The sequence below is a fragment of the Ictalurus punctatus genome, chromosome 10 (genome assembly GCF_001660625.3).
Source record: "Ictalurus punctatus breed USDA103 chromosome 10, Coco_2.0, whole genome shotgun sequence".
NCBI classification, from domain to species: domain Eukaryota; kingdom Metazoa; phylum Chordata; class Actinopteri; order Siluriformes; family Ictaluridae; genus Ictalurus; species Ictalurus punctatus.
Genome location: NC_030425.2, coordinates 1,179,070 through 1,198,086, shown reverse-complemented (window position 1 = coordinate 1,198,086; position 19,017 = coordinate 1,179,070). Strand labels below are relative to the sequence as shown.

Below are 19,017 nucleotides of genomic sequence, written 5' to 3'. Positions count from 1 at the left end.
ATTGTACATCATATGCTCTCGGGTGAGAGAGACATGTCCCAAATGAAGAGAATGAGCGAGAGTCCATTGTGTGGAGGAAAAGTCAACCACAGCAATCTCTGCTCGACTGATTCAGGGGGTGAACAGTACATTTCACAGGGTGGGGGATTCACTCATCGTCCTTGGCAGTACACAGCTACACGCCTTCAAGATGGCAAGGGCCGTGCAATACTCAGGAAGAAATGAGACCTCCATTATAGACCAAGTCACATAAAATGTATTTATTTGAACAAGAGCATAAGAAAAAGCATTGGAGAAACATCGAGAGTGACAGTTATCGAAAAACCTTGAATAAGAGACAAACAAGTTAAAATATGTACAGATAAATACAAACAAGTAAATACAGAGACGTTTGGATGGGTGTGATCAACGCATGCTGGCTTTAATCTTCTCCAGCCTTGCTCTGAACTCGTCAATATCAGCAGGAGGACTGGGAGGCTTGACATTTTCACAGCCTTGCTGTTCACGAGACTCGCGCAGTTTAGACAGCTGAGACCGCAGCATATCCATCGAGGAAGGGATGCACGGCTTAGTGCTCACTACAGGGAGGCTGGACTTATCCTCATTCGCCTGAGGACACAAAGGAAATGAGGTGGTGACATTTGGTCAGAACAATCCCAACTACTTCCCAACAGTGGGGGGATAAATAAAATAAAAGGCAACGCTTGTACTTCCTATGATGTGTAGGAATCAACATGGCTGACCAATTAAAAGAAAACTGGTAGCTTAATTGTGGCATGGGGCATTTCTTTTGTGGACAGACCAGTTTGGGTTCACTTCTGCCCTTAGAGGGATGAATCACTTCACTGCAAATCAGTACATCATCATTCTGGAGCACTTATCCCATGATGAAAGTGTTTCTATCTTGATGGGGCGTGGTCTCTTCCAAGATGACCCCACCCCCATCCACAGTGCACCAGCTATTCAAGGAGCATAAAAATGATGCAACTCCTACACCACAGCCTCCACTCACCAGCTCCCCACCCAATTGAACACATCTGGAAGAACTGAATCAGATACTTTATTTTTCCTTTTATTTGTCACAGGACAATACACAAGAGTCCGCATCAGAATTATTTTTTTTTTTGGGGGGGGGGGGGGGGGGGGGGGGGGGGGGCGGCGGCACACGACTGCTTAAGGATAATCTCTGGTTAATTAGCTTAATCTTACACTGAGAAGAGCCAATAAATCTAACTTTGAAGAATAATGTTTTGCTTATGTCAAGAGAGTAAACTTTTAAATATTGGCACCCCAAAGATCCCCATTTAGATTGTACTTTGACCTGAAGTGGTCATGCATAACTTCTAGTTTCACTGGGGTATAAATATTAGGTGAACAGACTACAATTACATGCCACCTCCACACCAAACTGTTTTAAAAAGTACCTTTATGTTGCCATGAGGGCCATAGAGCTGCTTCAGAACTCTCAGTTTCTCCTGAAAGTGAGCGGCACCAAGAGTTTCGGTACTGGAGTTTGATGCTGCCGCTGTCATGCCTTTCTGAGCATCTGTGCATTTATATACAATAAAAAAAATTAACACACCTTATTACTCACTGCCATTTATAGCGTTAGTCCTGAAGGTACAAGCAAAATTAGGTAAAGGAGCAACAGACCAACCTGCAGAAGCCTGGACCTTCATCTTGGCCATGTTTTGTGTGTTCTGGGACTGGAAAGGGGAAAGAAAGAACATGACGTTTAAATGCCTCAACTGACTCCAAGAGTTTCATTTTTTCCCATTTGAATTCAGATGTACCGTCGGAGTTGGTGCTGCGACAGAGTGCTTCATTGCTCTCCTCAGATGAGCTTCAACTTCTGACTCGCTGCTGTTCTCAATCAGGCTCAGATGATCAATAATCTGTCAGAACACCAGAACAAAAAACCCAAATTCATTCACTCGTCATCCTATTGTTTCCAAACAAAAAGACGCAGCACACTTGTAGGCAGGAAGTGCTGTACCTCGGGGCCGACGAGTCTGCACATCGTGTGCAGCAGCGTTTTGACGGTGCGGTGAGCCATGTTGTAGGGTTTCTGTTTGAGCAGCTCTTTGGGAAAAGCCTGCATGAACTTGTGGATGTCTAGAAGAACTCTGTCCAGGTAAAGGGACTCTATCTTCTCCGGAAGCAGCTTGATCATACGCCAGTGACACTACGATTAAACAAATACACAGGCAAGGGTGTGATGTTTCCACATCGTTATGGATGAGCCACAAACTGTAGATGCAGTCCATCAGCCAGGATAGGTTTGGTTTGCTTCAGGTTTACACTCCATGGCTTCAATTGGGATTTTACATTTGTTCTAAACCTACAAGTCTTGTATAGCCAAGTCAAACATGCCTTAGCCGATTGACAGGAGCTCAAAAAAAAACAAACCCCAAATGCAGTAAAACTGCTGCACTGAGGAAAGACGATAAGCAATGGGAAGAATCAGCTGAATCCTTCAACAAGGCAACCAAAAAAAAAAAAAAAAAAAAAAAAAAAAAAAAAAAAAAAAAAAAAAAAAAAAAAAAAAAGAGAATGTGCCGTCGTCATAACACTTAAAATAAGACCACCTTTTATAGAGGCTTTTAATTTATTCGTACAGATAGCCTGCAGCCAGCAAATTATTGTCGACATGCTTTCAGGTCTGGGCACAGAAATGAACCATTAGAAAAATTAACGACTTCACAGATGGTGTTACCTTCATAACAATTTCAGAAAACTCTGTGCTTGCAGTGGAGTTACTGGCCTCCTGTAAGAGCATCAGCAAAGCGCTGGGGGGAGAAAAGAAAAACAACTGATTAATGTATTCTGAAGATGAATTTGTCAACTCTTGCAACGGAGATTTCTCTATGGTTTAATGATCTGCCTTTCGTCATTAGGTACATAATAAGCCCCTTGCCTATACACAAAATCCAGGACCATACCTCAACGTGTTTGTTGGATCAGCAGTCTGGAATAAAGTCGAGAGCAGGATATGAATGGAGCGGCTGAGCGCTTGAGATTCTCCGGAGCTCCGCTGGTGCCGAGGATCCAGCGAGAGCGAGAGCAGAGCCTGAATCAGATTTTTCAGCACACCCAGGGAAGCTTCCTGAGCCAGTTTGCCTGCCAAAGCAAGCTACACACAAAGCCAGAGTAAATTCCTATACAAGTCTACTGAAGACCTGCTTCAAATCTTCTATACATTCATGGTAACCCTTTAGGCACGATATCCTCACCGAGCTCAGAGAGCAGATAACAGAAGTGTAGAGTTTCTCCACGTGCTGAGTTCCTTCATTCCCCATGCGCCTGCTGGCCTGTAAGCCGAGCTGCATCAGCACCGCGACGATGAACTCGTCCACGTGACCCGACATCAGCTTCCATTCGCTCTCCTTGCGCAAAATCTCCACTATCTGAGGGTGAGGTTACACAGGAACATGAACGGAATGGCTACTGTAGTTCAAGTAGTACAATCAGCTGGTCATAAAAGCAAGATTTGGGGAAAAGTGGTTGTTACATCGTTTGTCCACAGAGGTAAAAAGCACTCAAATCCACCCCTACACTCAAGTTACAAGTATACAGTAGTGAGGCCAAGGTAATGAGTAATGGGGGAGGGGGGGGGGGGACCCCACATGTATTGAAGACAGGATTACAGACACATTACAGCACCTTAGCCAATCCTTGCATGCTGGTTTGCGCATCCGAGCTGGCGACCTGCGAAATGACTAGGCTAATGCTGCCTACAGATTCTTCAGTGCTGCTGGAGACTGAAGGAATCCTGTAGAGAGAAAGAAGAAACCATTAAAATTAGAGAAAATTGGAGTTCTGGTAGCGGTTGAAAGAACGAGTCGTTCGAGCCAGTTTGAGATGATGCAAACTGACAGCATCAGAGGAATCATTAGAAATGACAAGGCTGTTTAAAATTCAGAAGGTAGACACAAGACCATACGCTAAAGCCACGAATACGAGACGCATCCCAATTCAGGCTACAAAATTTAAAAAAAAAAAAAAAGTGTCAGTGACAACGAATCAAAACCATGGCAATATCAATACATGCTTTGAGGCAGTTAGTGTCCTAGTCACAGACTTCATGCTCTGTAAGCTACTACAGATGGTGCTGCCACCTAGTGTGCAAGAAGAGGTTGCACTCCATGAAAATTAAAACTATACATGTTCCAGCTCAGAATCAAAATCTGCCTTGCTCGTATTTTGTATTGCGATATTAGACAACTAGATTCTCTTAAATAGCAGCCAGGCCTGCATGAATCAGTGCCAACAGGAATTTCCCGAGGAAAAAAAAGTAATAAATTTTTTTTTTTTACAGCTCAAACGCCACCTTTATACTTCTAAACTGTATACATCATCTCCTCTGTAACTCATTATTAGAAGTCCTACTTGTACTCTGGCACGTCCAGAGGTGACAATCCATCTGTCTCCACCACCAGAAGGTCGGGCATGACCATTTCAGGAAGATCCACAATGAAATTGGGGTCGAGCTGAAACTGGCGCGGCACTACAGGGCTCTGCTGCTGAACTGCTGGATTCTGACGTCGGATCTCACTGAGGAAGTACAGGGGGGAAAAAAATAATTAAATAAATAAAAAATTAGGCACTGTTTATGAAAGATTGAAACCCCAGGCATACTGAGGCAAGGAGGAGGAGGGTGTGGCCAGGCTGTGAGGACACACTAGGAGAGAGAGTGACTGGATGCACCAGTGAGGGGGAAAGACACGCACGTGTGCACACAGACAGCCCCCAGAGTGGAGATTCCAGTCACTGCAGGAGCTCCTCATCAGAACAGACATCATGCAAACATGATGCAACTGCACCTAGTCTAAACGCAGCATGCCGACAAGCCTACCTCAACTTAGGAGGTGCTACTGCTTCAGAGTTTGGTCTGCGTAGCAGGCTAGGTGTTACCAGCCCAGAAGTTTTCTCCTCCGGCTGAAGTTTGTTGACAGGAGCTGCGGGGGCCGAGGGTTTCTTAGCTGAACGCTTGATTCTCTCTTCCAACATGCTCATGTCCTTTTCTGACAACTAAAGATGAGAAAAGTATTACTTTACCATAAAGAAAAAGAAAGAACTATAAATATGTATAATATGCAGCTACCCACCTGACCAACGAGTTTGTACACTTGCTCTCCACAGACGTTATAAGCCGCCACAACAGTGTTCAGGGCAGCGTTACGAACGGCTGTGTCTCGGTCACCGATATGGACTGCAATTTCACGCAAGGATTTCGCAGCCGTCTGCTGGAACACAGACATCCCGCACAGCCCAACAAGACAGCAGAGCTCCTCCAGACACTCTACAGACAGGGGGGGGGGGGCGCAAAACACAAAAAAAAACCCACGACCAAGTGTTAAGCATCAAATTTACACAACAGTTTATTGGTTGAAACAGAAAGACTTGATTGCAAAAGCTTAATTAGGAACACTCCATTCACAGGTCGAATTTATATAACAGAATGAAGTGTTTGAGCCGAGAGATACTGGAAGATGTAATCAGAGCTCACACACCAGCTCGCTGTTTGGAGTTTTTGGACTTCGTGCCATCCATGAGGAAAGGGAAGACTCTGCTAGCTGGGTAAACTTTGCGCAAAAGGCTGAAGATGCTGCGCACGTCTTTACGCACCACGTCTTTTGGCTCACCCATCTGAAAAAGTGTGCAGGCGTTCAGAGAAAGAGAGGCAGAAAGAAAGAAGGGAAAGAAAAAGAAAAAGAAAAAGAAAAAAAAAAAAAAAAAAAAAAAAAAGGATTCTGCACCTGTAGACCACGGACTACAGACATGACGGCTCACAAGAAACCACTACAATACATGATTACAGTACCTTAACTCAGGAACAAAAATGAATAAAAACTAGGTTAAGACTTTTCTATGCACATTGCTCATCACACATGCCTAAAACTCAAGTTCACCGAGTGAAAGGAAAGCTTGGGTCAGAAACAGCATTTGCACATAAACAAGCATTTGAAGAACAGTTGGTATTAAAACTGAATGTGACAGGATTTTAATTTGTCTGATCACGTGACCTACAAATCCACCTTCTGAAACTGATGGTGGGGTGAAGTGATGCCAAATTGCATACACTGGAAGAATTAATCAGGATTAATACGGCCATTAGTATCGTTTCAGCTAGGGATGCACCGAAATGAAAATTCTTGGCCGAATACCAAACATTTTTTAAAAATTTATTTTGCCATTTTTCACCATTGCATAAATTAAGAGTCAAAATGTGCTTTTTACCATTTTGTCTTGCTTTTCAAAGGGAAAAAAAAACAATTACAATTTCAAAATATTTATTTAACACTGAACATTTTTTTTCCCATTCCAGCAGGCACAGGCCACCAACAAGGCACAATATAACTTGAAATAAATGAGTAAAATAAAAATATTTTGATGTGGTCATCTTTGAGCCCCTCGAATAGCCGATGTTATGCCTATAACTGACTGCTGAAAGAATGGAACACTCTGTAGCCTACAACAAAAAGTGCATTAAAAAGTGCATTGACGAGTGCAAAAAATGGTTCTATTCGGCTGATCATATTGGGGATATATACCACTCGCGTCCCTGTACACCTCACCGAGTATTATAGTAGATATAGTATAGTTAGATACGTTGTTAATGTTCTGTTCCCATAAATAAATACGTCGTCACCTGCTTCCGTACTCTACTCCCTTACGTCTCGTGACGTGACATTTGTGCGTCTCACTCTGGTTGCCATGCTATTTTGTTGTCAAACACGTCATTGTTTGGTCAAATTTATTCGCCCTTTTCACTTATAATTCCGGTTGCCGAACATTCAGTGCATCCCTAGTTTCAGCTCTACAACACTGTTATATTACATTCAAGTTACGCCAAGTTTGACATGTCCCCAGAGAGAGGAGAAGAAAAGGGGGGGACCCCACACACCAGACACACACTAGCCAATCAGGGGCACCCGTGAGCTCACGTACTGTATGAAACAGAGGCTCGATATAGATAGCACTTTCCTCCGAGTGTTACATAGCCTTGTGATGCAGCAGTTTGATAAGCTGAAGTTGTGACCAAATTGGGGAAAAATAAGGAACAATCCAAAGTATTCGTGAAATCCAATCAAATTCTTCAATGCACTTCTACCTTTAGGATGACGTAAGGGATGAACGACGTGGCTTCATGCTCAGTGAGATGGTAGTCCTGGTTACTGAGAGTGACGAAGAGGAGCTTAAGATACTCCAGAGCCTTCATCAGCACGCTGGTGTTCGTATCGAAGAAGCGCAGGGTGAACCACTTCAGGATCAGATCCAAACAGCTGACCGTAGCCTCGGACTCCGCCTCCAGGTGCTGAGAAAAACACAGCACGTTACAGCAGACCATATAAAATGTAGTTGGAAGTTCTTAACAGTACACATGTACCACCGTTTTGTGTCGCTCATTAGTATGGCAGCAGGGATTCGACCGAAGTAACGTGTTCGAGTTTAACACAGGACGCAGACTCACCTCCATCATGGTGCGGATTGCCTTGATGTGCTTTTGGAAATCCGTGTGAAAGAGGTCTTCCATCAGCCATTTATTCACACAGGCAGCCATCTGATTCTTCAGCTGATCGACAAACTCCTCACGTGGCGTTACAAAGTTCCACTTCAAAACCTGCAAACACCGTGCACATGGGAGTGTGATCAGGGTGCATTGTGGGTTGTGCTGGGGATTCAGGCTGAGCAGAACTCAGGCCCTCCTGCAGCCCAGCTACATGGACGTCAGACAACGGATTTGTAAGAGGATTAGAATAGAAACACCATGTCTTTAAGGTTAGTTAGGCAGAATTCAGGAAGATGAAACATGCCTTTTGGCTTTTCTCTTCCTTGATCCGTTGTTCTTTCCCGTTGGGAACAAGGATGAAGATGGGACTGTCCCGCTCTTCCTCAACCTTGCCAGGGAGTTTCTTCACAACAGTCTGGAAAAGTGAAAACAAACCCAAGTGAAGAGTTTAAACCTTTTCCATTACCACAAGTCGGCATACAGACTTTCAGAGCCACAACGTATAGAGACTGATTTTACACGCAGCTGTAAGATCACCTTAAAAGCAACACCAGGCTTGAAGAGGAATCATGCGTACCAGTTGTGTTAGGACTTCTGCTACCTAATTACAAAAACACTTCAGTGCCATGTGAAAGTCTTAAACTTGCCTTAGCTTTGGGAGCAGCTGCTGGTTTGGTCTTTTTGGATTCTGCTGGAGGAGGTTCACTCACAGGAACAGTTTTGTCTGGAACTATATACACAAACAAAAAACCACACTGAATTCAATGACGAGCGTCAGTCATACCAGCGGAATCTGTGATTGAGGCTGCTCAGAAGTTTTAAACCTGATAACGTCTATCGTTTATAATAAAGATAACCAGCTGCCCGTCTCATGAAGCAGGATTCTGATTCGCTAGGAACGTATAGAATTTCAGCAGAGAGGAGTTTGCACCGTTAGTGGCTTTTATTGCCGTTACACTACAAATTCCACTTTACTCTGTTGCACGAGCTAGGCTCCCCCCGTGGAAGATGTAGATTAGGTTTGCACATGTGTAACATTTAAATGAATGCACTTAATTGCTCACTTTATGCACTTCATGTGTAAACCAAGTTGTTAACAAGTGTTCTGGTAAGAAACTCCAGGGGGGGCAGGGTATAAAAAAAACCACTAACCAGGAGGAGCTGCAGCTGGCTTTACACTGATGGGGTTAGCAGGCGCTGCTTTACTCGGAGCGGCAGGTTTGGCAGGCACGGCAGATCTGGCTTTTTCCAACATGGCAACCAGCTGATCTTTAGATGCCGGCTACAGAAGAGAAACGGAAAGTGTAAACTACATACAAGACGTTCACTTAAGCTAGCGTTAAATAACGGGGTTATTAATCAAAATGAATTAAATATCCATGCATAGCTGTTTTGACACCTTCAGTATTGTACCTTCAGCTTAGCAGCAGCTTTGTTCATCTTGTCATAACCCAGGTGCATCATGAAGACTGGAAGTGCATCTTGGGCTTTTTTCCGCACATCTGCGTTACGGTCCTCCAAGCAGGAGTAGAGATGAGGAACACACAACGCAAAATCCAAGGGAACCGAGCGCAAGGTGGGTAGTTTTTCAGCCAGCCACCCCAACAGCTAGACAAACACCGGAAAGAAAAGAACAGATCAGCTTAGTCGAGAAGCTAGACTCAGACGCTGATCGTATTAGATTAGTCAAAGGCCTGTATCCAAACAGACTTCTGGGTAAATAAACGCATCCCCACACACACACACTCCCACCTCTTGTCTGAGGAAGGGATTGTCCTTCTTCAGCTCTTCAGCCAAGTCCTCCCCCTCCAACCACTCCTTCATCCCAGTCTGATCCACCCATGCATTCAGAGTAGCTAAACCTGCTGCACGCACAGCATTCTGGGAAAGATGAGTCAATACATGGTTAGGAAACCTATAACAGGATATGCAAATACACACATTGTATAAAGGAACTATGGTAAGTGTGTGTAATATATACATAAAATATATACACAAATAAATCACATCACGCACACTTACAGTTACACTGAGTCATAAGATTTTAAAATGATTAACAAATGGGAAATAATTCAGCATTCTGTAGCGCACCTTGCTGTCAGTGAGTACAGTGATGATCGGGAAGCCAAGGCCTTTAACGTGCTGTTTGAGGGCAGGACCCATTGCTGTGGCCATCTGCTGTAGGATAGAGAGAGTCTGCTGGACCTAAGAAGAAAAGATACCCACACACTTAAACTTCTCAAACTAAACTTGTGTGGAGGGGAAAGAAAGAAGAAAAACCCAGAAAATTAAAGAACATACACACCAGTATTTTATTGGAGTCTGTAAGGCGAGCCTTAAGTGCCACAGGAAGTTCCCCGATGTTGGGGTTGATGAATTTAGCCTCAGAAATTACAGCAGTAACTTCCTCCAGTCCCTCTTTCCTCATCTTCCAGTTCTTATCACCGATTTTTGACACCATTTCGGAGGTGATTTTGTCACTGGAAATGTTAGAATGGACAAAACATGAACAACTCCAGTCTCGAATCCAGTATAAACAATTGATCCAAGTTTAATAAAAAAAAAATAAAATAAATAAAATTTTTAAAAAAACCCACCCCACAGGACTTGAATTACTAAGAGAGTAGTCCAGTAGAGTATACATGTTGGCTGAAAGCAGTAGGGATAACAGAGCGTACCAACTATTAGAGTACAACTGATCGATCGGTTGCCAATAACTGGCACAGATAACTGGAATTATGGGATATCAGCAGGTACGTCCCAACATAGTTACAGGTATCAGCAAAATCCTAATCCAACTAAATCAGCTGTTCTGGTTAAAAACCAAATACTTAGCATCATGTTGAGAACATTCATATATTCCAATATAATAGTTTAATATTTTCTGTAAAAGTGTACATTTTCACCACCACCCCCCTAAAACAGTCAAGTGTTCAAAAAAAATGGATAAAGGCCTACAGAGGACTTCGGTTTCACCTGATGTCTGTTCGAGGCAGAAGATCCACAACGTCTGCACCGCCATCATTTTCTTCTTTATCGCCTTCCTCCTGGCCTTCTTCCGAATTCGTTTTTGACAGACCTCTTATAGGAGGAGGCGGAATTTGGCCCTTCATCTGAGTTTTTTTTTTGAAAAATAAAAGTAAACATTAAGTTGTAGCTGTATGCATTAATACCACTGTTAATATCCCCCTACAGCAGCTAGAAGTCAAACTTAACCATTAAAAAGGTGTTTAAACCCCACAACGCCCCCCCCCCCCAAAAAAAAAAAAAAACCCACAAAACCCCACGTACCTTTTCAAACTCTGCGTCTATTTGCGAAAGCAGTGCGGCTTTCTCGTCCTCGAAAAACATGCGGAGAGGAGCGCCCATGTACAGGTACATCACGGACAGGAGAGAGATGGCAGCAGTTCTCACAGCCTAACGAGGCCAAAAACACGTTAACTTGCACACAATGAACCTACATACAGTTACGCCTACATACAGGAGAACTGTTCACAATTTAACATGTAAAACATTTAAATATCTCCAAGTGACAGGATTGAGTATTAAATATAAATATTTAGAAGAAGAGAAACTCACTGGATTGGTGGCAGCCAAAGCAGTCTTCACGTTATTAATAAACGCCTTTACATTTATTCTGAGAATGCAGATTTCACAGCACTGTTAGAGTTAGACACTATTGACTTACACAGAAAGAAACGTCAAGAATAGAGTAGACTGAAATCCAAGGGTCCGGATGCTGCATCGGACCTACCCTGCAAACCCAAACTCCTTTATCGCACCACAAAGCCAGTTCAGAGCTTCAGCCTGGTTTTTAGGGTTCTTCTGACCAAAGGCCACGGATACAACCTGAAATTTAAAAAGCAATATTTGTCTCAACTGAACAGATCTGCTCTGCATGCAGGTTATATTATACACACACTCAGCGTTCCACAGACCTGTTCTGCAGTCCACGGGAGAGTGCAGGCTTCGGCGATAGCAGTCAGAGCCTCTCTTGCCCTCACGCCACACTTCACATCTCCAGCTTTATCCACCACGGCTTCCAGCACAGCCAGGGCTGAGGTTCTGGAGAAAAAGGAGCCTCTCTGAGCCACGACGGAAACGACCTGCAGCTTCAGCTGCATCACCTAAAGACATGAAGGTGAAAAGCTATAAGTTACCAGAGTGCTCAGAAAGAGAACAGACATTTCCAGGAAGAATGGAGGTCTTTCAAAAGGCACTATTTTAAGGAAACAAAAGAAGGTTTACCTGGAAGTTGGTCTCTTTCCAGCCAGGTTTCTTGGCCAGCATCCGGACAAGAGCTTGGCAGGGCATCTCTTTATCGTCCATGAGCTCTATGGCCTGGAAAATAAACACATTAACCCTGTACACTGGTTCCATTACCCCGGCAGCATGGAAATCGAGCAATCTGTATAAACAAATGATTTTAATCACCACCAAGTCTGTTATAAGATTAATCAGGACACGGTTGGGTTTGTGTGTAGAGTAGCATGACTGTTTAGCTGCTGGTGAGCCGGGTGATGGGAAAGAGGAGGGGTGTGAGCCCCCTGCTCAGCAAACAACTCACCTCTCCACAACGACATGGAGACAAGAACACGGGTACAGAGAGAAAACAGACAGCACTTTGATAGTGAAGCACAGCATACAGCTGCCACTATAGATTTAGAACATTTAAAGTTTCTTTATGAACTCAACCAGTACAGCATCTCAAACACACGTACAAGTCTTTGGTCTCCACGTTAACAGTTTGAAAGCACCTCTGAAGCACTCCACTCATTTAAGAGTGCCATAACACCTCAAGTAGTTTACTAAATGTTGCTTTTATTCTTAGGCCCAAGTATAGGAATGAAGTTGAGAATTTCCTAGAAAAAGACTAATTTAATTCCTATACTCAGGCCTAAGAATAAAAATCTCCCACACACACACACGCGCACTACCTTAATAAACTCCTCCATGGCAGCCACCCTTTCCTTCCAGTTCGCGCTTTCCATCAACTGCATACAGGAGGCTGGAAGAACTGCAGCAGCTTTCTCCTCACACACCTCAGGCTGACATTACATCATAAATGCATCATGTAAACTCAATATACATTAAAACACAAACACAAAAAAAAAAGCAACAAACTCGAGATTTATTTACAGAGAGCTCGGCTTCAGTCATGTCGGGTTTCTTAGCTTTGGCAGGAGCAGACGTTCCCTTGGGTGCAGAGTTTTTGCCCTTCTTGCTGGGGGCAGAGGACTAAATCACAATCACAAGGGGAAAAAATTTAAAAATCTGTATTCAATAAGACAGGTTATTGTGTAGGTCCTGAAGTGATATAGAATGAAAACTTTTACACCTTGACTTTCCTGTACAGTTTTATTCTTGACATCACAGTGGTGTTAACTTGATTTTAAGTTTACTCAGACTGAGTGAGTCTGGCTTTAAATTGCTTTAGGAGTGCATATAGCTAAATGCTTCATGTGTGGACTGTCCTTGGCTTTACTTGACCACCAGCAGTAATTACATAAAGCTTTTTACTTTATTAGTAAAAGTCATTAAAATTCTTCTTCTTTTTTTTTAGAAAATAAATCTATTACCTTCGCAGCAGTGGCTGTAGGTGCTTTCTTGGCAGGGGCGGGTGGTTTATTTGGAGCTGATGCAGCAGGTGGGGCTTTCGGAGCGTTTTTCTCATTCACCTGGCCTGCAGCTTTCTTTCCTCCGAGCAGCTCCACTTTTTCTGCACACTCCTTGATCTATAAAACGACAAAAACTTCAGGTGTTGTAACATGATCCTTGCAGCTGCAAACTTGAATTTAAAAAAAAAAAAAAAAAAAAAAAAAAAAAAAAAAAAAAGAAGAGCCAACCATTGAGAATATAAAATGAAAAACCTGACCCGTCACCGAGCATTGGAAAGTGGAGGTGCATTAACATTTGAACATACGCTACCTTGTCAACTTTCAGTTTATCCACATCAGCCAGGAAAGGGTTAACAGCCCTCTCACCCACCACTTTGAGCGCCGTTCCCAACGCTTCAAAGGCTGCATCTCGAACCTCAGGAGCAGAATCGTTCACTTGCTACAGGAATTAGGGGGGGGGGGGGGGGGGTGTCACGCTTTATATATCTTCATGACTCAGACACTACAATGAACAAATAACTGTTCAACAGGCCTTAATCCTGGTCTGGAGTTTTACCTTCAGCAACGCAACACAGAAGGGTTTGAGAAGGTTTTTCGGCAGTGTGGTGGGAGTGCAATGGCGGAAGCTTCTGGCGAGGAACAGTGAAGCCTGCTGCCTGACCGATGGGTTTTTGTTGTCCATCACAGCCAGCACGTCCTCGCTTATTTTCTCAAGCGTCGTCTGGGGAAGGAAGAAAAATAAACACAAACAAGTCAGAAGTGATTGGCTTTCAGCTATAAATGAACTTAATATACTGTACATCATTTCAAGTGTACTGTGAAGTAGACGCTCACAGAAAGGAACGCTGCATCCAACGCTTCTTGCAGTGCCTGAACCACATGAGCTTTCTTCTCCTTGAACTTCTCCAAAATGGTTGGCACCAACTACACGGGAAAACAACAGAATAAGAACGAGACAAACAGCAGCCAACTCACATTTATAACCTTTACATTATAAGAACTTACATGACCAACATAGGTGCCAAATTTCTTCCGGAGACCAACGGCAAGCCCGGCTACACACTTGGCAGCGAGCGTCACCAACATGACGTTTGTGTCCTTTCCGATGACCTGGACAGAGAGCAGAAAAAAGGAATTACAGGGAGGTATAAACAAACAAGTCGAGAAGGAAAGCTGCAATATAAAATATCAAACTAGAGAGGCACAGAAGTCAATGAGTCACAGTTTTAAGTAGATGCTGAAAATTTTGGACAATCCTCTGGCAAGCAGTGATGGTTATCCGTTTCAGTTTATACCTTGTTGAGAGCCTTGACAAGGTCTCCATACTCCCCGGTCTCCAGCTTGGGGTTTCTGGTTAAAGCTTCCAGAGCTTCCAAGGCCTCCCTCCTCTCCTGCCATTTCTTTGCCTCCTACATCAACAAAAATTTAAAAAAATAAATAAAGGCTGCTCACATCTAGCAATCATTCAAGTGTGTGCTGATAATTAAAGGACACCAGACGAAGATCTTCTCCTTACAATCTTCTCAAAGAAGTCTTTAGGTAACTTGGAGAGGATTTCCACTGCTTCCAGCAGCTCATAAGCATCGACAGCAGGAGCCGCTTCCACCACGTCATCTGCAAGACGGGAGAACACCGGGTCATTTCCAACCATTTAATAAATAAACATAACTAAGTAGGGCACTTGTTAAGAAGAACTGAAGCAGCACTATATAAACACCAAAGTACCATCTCCTTCTTCTTCTCCGTCCTGCTGCTGTTGCTCAAACTTGACTCGAAGGTCCTGCTGCGACCGGAGGAACCGACTCTGCTGAGGCGCTGCCGCCTTCGCCCACTCATCCTCCAGCTCTTTCAGCTGGCACACGGTCAAAACCAGGTTAGTTTCTGGAAGTCAAAACCAAGTAAAATATTGAGCGTGGACTTCCGTGACAGGAAGTCTCCACCTTACCAGGATAGAGTTGATGTTCTGAAGCGGAGGACGCAGCGCATCTCGGATCCATCTGTAGACCTCAACAGCAAGGAGTTTGGCCTCGTCCCGAATCGCCTTCTCTCGGGATTCGAAGAGCTTTGGGAGAACCTTCACAACCGGCTTCAGGGTGATGATCTTGGCTCCGAATTCACTGAAGACAAACAAACAAACAAAAACAAACAAACAAACGGCAGAACCTGAGAAAATGCAAGTTACTTTATAAATAACATTCAACTACTGAAATAAAATAAAACTACAGTCAGCTCTGAGTTCCTAAACCAGTAGTTGTGAGTAAACTTACCTCGGCTTAATGAATATTGCAGTTTGTATTACGAGATGACGGACTATAACTATACTAACCACCAAAACGGCCAACTCTACTACAATCGACTTGGGATTCTCCTCTTAGTGACCGACCTGCTTTAAAAACCACTCACCTCACCGCCCGTCTCAACACTTCCACGCAGGCCAGAGCGATTTTCGGGTTCTTGTTATCCAGGCCTTTGAGAAGCTCTTCCTGAATCACGTCCCCTTTCTCGATCTCGATGTACATCAGGCAGATGTCCGAGCCGAGCTCTTTGGCACGTGCTTTGGGCTGGTTGAAGACTTTACACACCACTCCGGACACGACCTCGCCAACAGTTCTGAGAGAAGGACCACACCACGATTACTGTAGAGCTTATTCAACTTCTGCTTTTTCCACTAGCACTACTGTAAGAGTGTTAGATTTTACTGCATGGTGGAGGATTTCTCCCATTACCTCGATGCAACATGTGCATTTTCAACATAAGCTAGAGCCGCCTCGAGTCCTTTAAGTTGCGCCACAGCGTTCGAGTCAGTCACAAATTTCTTGATCAGGCCTTGGTATTTGCCCCACTCCGGACTCTTCTCATCTGAAATCCTCTGGAAGTGTTGCAGAGCCTCTGAGTAGCCACTTAACCTCGCTTTCCAAACCTGGGGATTTAAACAAATAAATAAAAGAATAGTGTGTGTGTGAGAGAGAGATACTGGAGAGATACAGAAGCCTCAACAAAATGAACACTTGGTATTCCAGAAACAAAAACATGATTAATACCTTGTGTTCACATTTCTGGTCTGTGGGAAGCTTCATCCACTCGCTGTCATCTCCCATGATGCTCTGCAGCTGTCAAACTCGTAGTATTAAAGTCTGAGGTCTGTTATGAGCATAATTTTGAAGATTTTATGATTACGGTTCTTCCTGCATTTACACTATGAAGTAATCCACTTTTAGACCCGGATTAAACTTAATGAAGCCACAGAATACTTTGCTGGGGTTTGTTCGAAAGGGTCTGCCATAGTGAGAGGTCAGAACACCTCTACCCCTCACTCACTCAGGCTTGTTTAGTATTTCAGGATGCGTAGAAGAATAAGGACTTGGATGCACCCAGGAGCATCGCTTTGCTTTGCTTTCTAGTTCATGGCCTTTAGAAAGAGCTATGACTTCATTATTTAGAGAGAAAAGCTGTATACATCTGTGACATCCTGGATAAAGAGATGAGAATAAACAAATGCTCACGTGCACCATAGTTTTACTTTAAACAGAGCTCGTTAATGGAGCCTGGTCAAGCCTAGCCCAAACAAAGAGAGCAGAACAGGGCACTAGAGAGACTTCCTGTCCTGTTCACTACTTCCTGCAGTTATATAAACACATGAAAGAACCACCTTACAAGCAGAGAAGCAGATTTATGTGATTAGAACATATACTAAAGCAGTGTAAAATTAGTGTCGTCACACCCAGACTGCGCATGCGCACTGACAGCCTGCAGAAGAACCAAGAAATGGCTTCAAAGAACAGAATACAAACCTGTACAAAAAATAAAAATAAAACGGACTCAGCGTATAAAGAAAAGCAAACTTACCCTAGAACTTATCATGCACCGCGTCCTAAAACCAACACTTTGCACTGTACCGCGGATAAAAACACTCCTGTACGAACAACTCCCCTCAACATTAACTCAAAGCAGATGAGCGTCGCGAGCTTCGTTTAAAATGTTGTGCCCAAGAGAAAGCCAGAATCTGATTGGCTAGCTCATGCGCGCGGCGCTTCTGATTGGGCAGATCACGTGTTCCCAAAAAACGGGATTTGATAGGTCGGTTCAAACGCGACCGAGGGTCACGGGGTTTGCAGATGCGGAAAAGAATTTTTATATTTTGATTCAGCGGTTATTGTTATTGTTTGTGGTGATGATTTCACGTTTTATAGCCGTGAATGCGTGTACCTGAAATGTTTTGGAATTGTTGTTATTTTTTACATGTTAGTGTACGTTCATGTACCAATACGTTAATTTTTGAAAAGAAGAAGAAGAAGAAGAAGAAGAAGAAGAAGAAGAAGAAGTAATAAATCCTCCTGGTGAAAAACCCTTCCACACAGGTGTCACATGTCTACAGCTAGGTTTACAGAGGACCCTATTAAGTGTGGATTTCCAATACAGAAATAGTTATACAGTACACCACTGATCAAAAGTTGAGGAAAATGTCTAATTTTCCATAAAAAGTCGTACTTTTATTCATCAAATAAGTTGCAAACTGAATAGACAATATAGTCAAGACAACAATTTAATGCTACAAACTTTGCTTTCGTCCAAAAAATAAACAAAAATCCTCCAATTTGCAGTATTACAGCCGTAGACCAGGCATCCTGGCTGTCAGTTTGTTGAGGTAGTCGCACCTTACTTCCTGAAGCATCTCCCATGAGTTTGGCACGATCAGCATGTTCTTCATACCATCCGGTCAGTCTGCTCTCACATCGGCTCAATAGGGTTCATGATCCATAAATGTGATTACGCTGGCCCATCCATTACACACAGAACTCCAGCGGACTGCTTCTTCCCTAACTAGGTCTTGCAGAATTTGGAGCAGTGCTTTTGGTCATTGTTCTGAGGTAGGATGAAACGAATGCCATCCACAGGGCAAGACATGGTGTTGCAAAGGAAGGAAAACAGATCAGAATAGAAAATGGAACATTTTCAGATGAGTTGTAGACATATGACTTTTTCACTCACCAGTCATTATCTTGATCACTCCTTCCACTCTTGGTTGAATTATTTCTCCAGTAGCAGTATTTTTACCCAGTGTAGTATTTTCCATCAAGTTCTGAATTTTGCCAGTTAACAACCTCAGACAAGTGGTAGTTGCTCAATCAGTGATATTAATGTTGAAGTATGAAGAACGCCGAGTTATGATCTGAATGGTCATGTTAACTCATTTGTTAAATAATACCCCTTAAAGGATCCTTACTGTAAAAGTTTACAGTTTATAACCTGACAATAGAGATACATACAATATTTGACAAATATCTGTTGTCCCTGCAATCAAATGGTTGAATGGCTGATGTCGGTTGATTGAAAGTTGATTGACTCTCTGGGTTGTTGTCAGCTTCAGTGTAATAATTCCGTACCACTTTTTATTGCGTATAAAAAGAGCTGTGCAGTAGGTAGACTAGCTGGAGTTGGCCAAAGTAAAGAACGGTCGCCATTTTCCAAGTGGAGCTGGATTTACTGGACAATCAGCTTTATAAATAGATGGAGACTACTTAATGATTTAAAAATCCTTGAGAGACTGAGCAACCCTACGTGCACCTACACATATATAAAACTACGAACGCGTGACGTTGTTTTCCCCTGTTGAAGCAGATTATTTAGATCATGTAGACCCCCAGCATTAACGGCAGGGAACGCGTTTACTTCGAATCTGTGTCATGAGCATTCAACCACGAATTTGCTATTTGTGCATGAATATGAAAGGACAGTCTCTTGTTGGAATATTGGAGCAGCTTTTTGAGTGTATCTCATGTGTTAAGACTCCTATCCAAGCTGCTGTACGACCTGCGATCCGTCTTCCGTACATTAATTCATCCACTGCGTCTAAGACTTGCCACGGTCATGCTTCTTCTCCATGAG

The 19,017-nt window shown here is 43.2% G+C and overlaps 1 protein-coding gene across 1 annotated transcript; it reads right to left on the bottom strand.

Moving 5' to 3' along the window:
- Window positions 1–245: 245 nt before the first annotated feature.
- On the bottom strand, window positions 246–17,120 carry LOC108271062 (cytoskeleton-associated protein 5). The gene is made up of 43 exons (XM_017478293.3): window positions 16,978–17,120; window positions 16,173–16,272; window positions 15,858–16,051; window positions 15,535–15,741; window positions 15,077–15,248; window positions 14,857–14,983; window positions 14,648–14,745; window positions 14,427–14,540; window positions 14,137–14,241; window positions 13,966–14,055; window positions 13,688–13,852; window positions 13,442–13,570; window positions 13,093–13,248; window positions 12,653–12,751; window positions 12,451–12,561; window positions 11,762–11,854; window positions 11,452–11,640; window positions 11,268–11,362; window positions 11,093–11,150; window positions 10,805–10,930; window positions 10,490–10,626; window positions 9,819–9,993; window positions 9,605–9,718; window positions 9,266–9,394; window positions 8,927–9,121; window positions 8,666–8,795; window positions 8,161–8,243; window positions 7,818–7,928; window positions 7,475–7,624; window positions 7,115–7,318; window positions 5,514–5,649; window positions 5,109–5,302; window positions 4,856–5,031; window positions 4,390–4,554; window positions 3,664–3,772; window positions 3,234–3,407; window positions 2,943–3,133; window positions 2,717–2,789; window positions 1,997–2,185; window positions 1,794–1,895; window positions 1,658–1,706; window positions 1,425–1,546; window positions 246–609 (listed from the first exon to the last, which is right to left on the bottom strand). Exons 2-43 carry the CDS (start codon window positions 16,227–16,229, stop codon window positions 406–408), a joined length of 5,697 nt encoding a protein of 1,898 aa, XP_017333782.2. The 5' UTR covers window positions 16,230–16,272; window positions 16,978–17,120; the 3' UTR covers window positions 246–405.
- Between the last annotated feature and the right edge of the window lie 1,897 nt (window positions 17,121–19,017).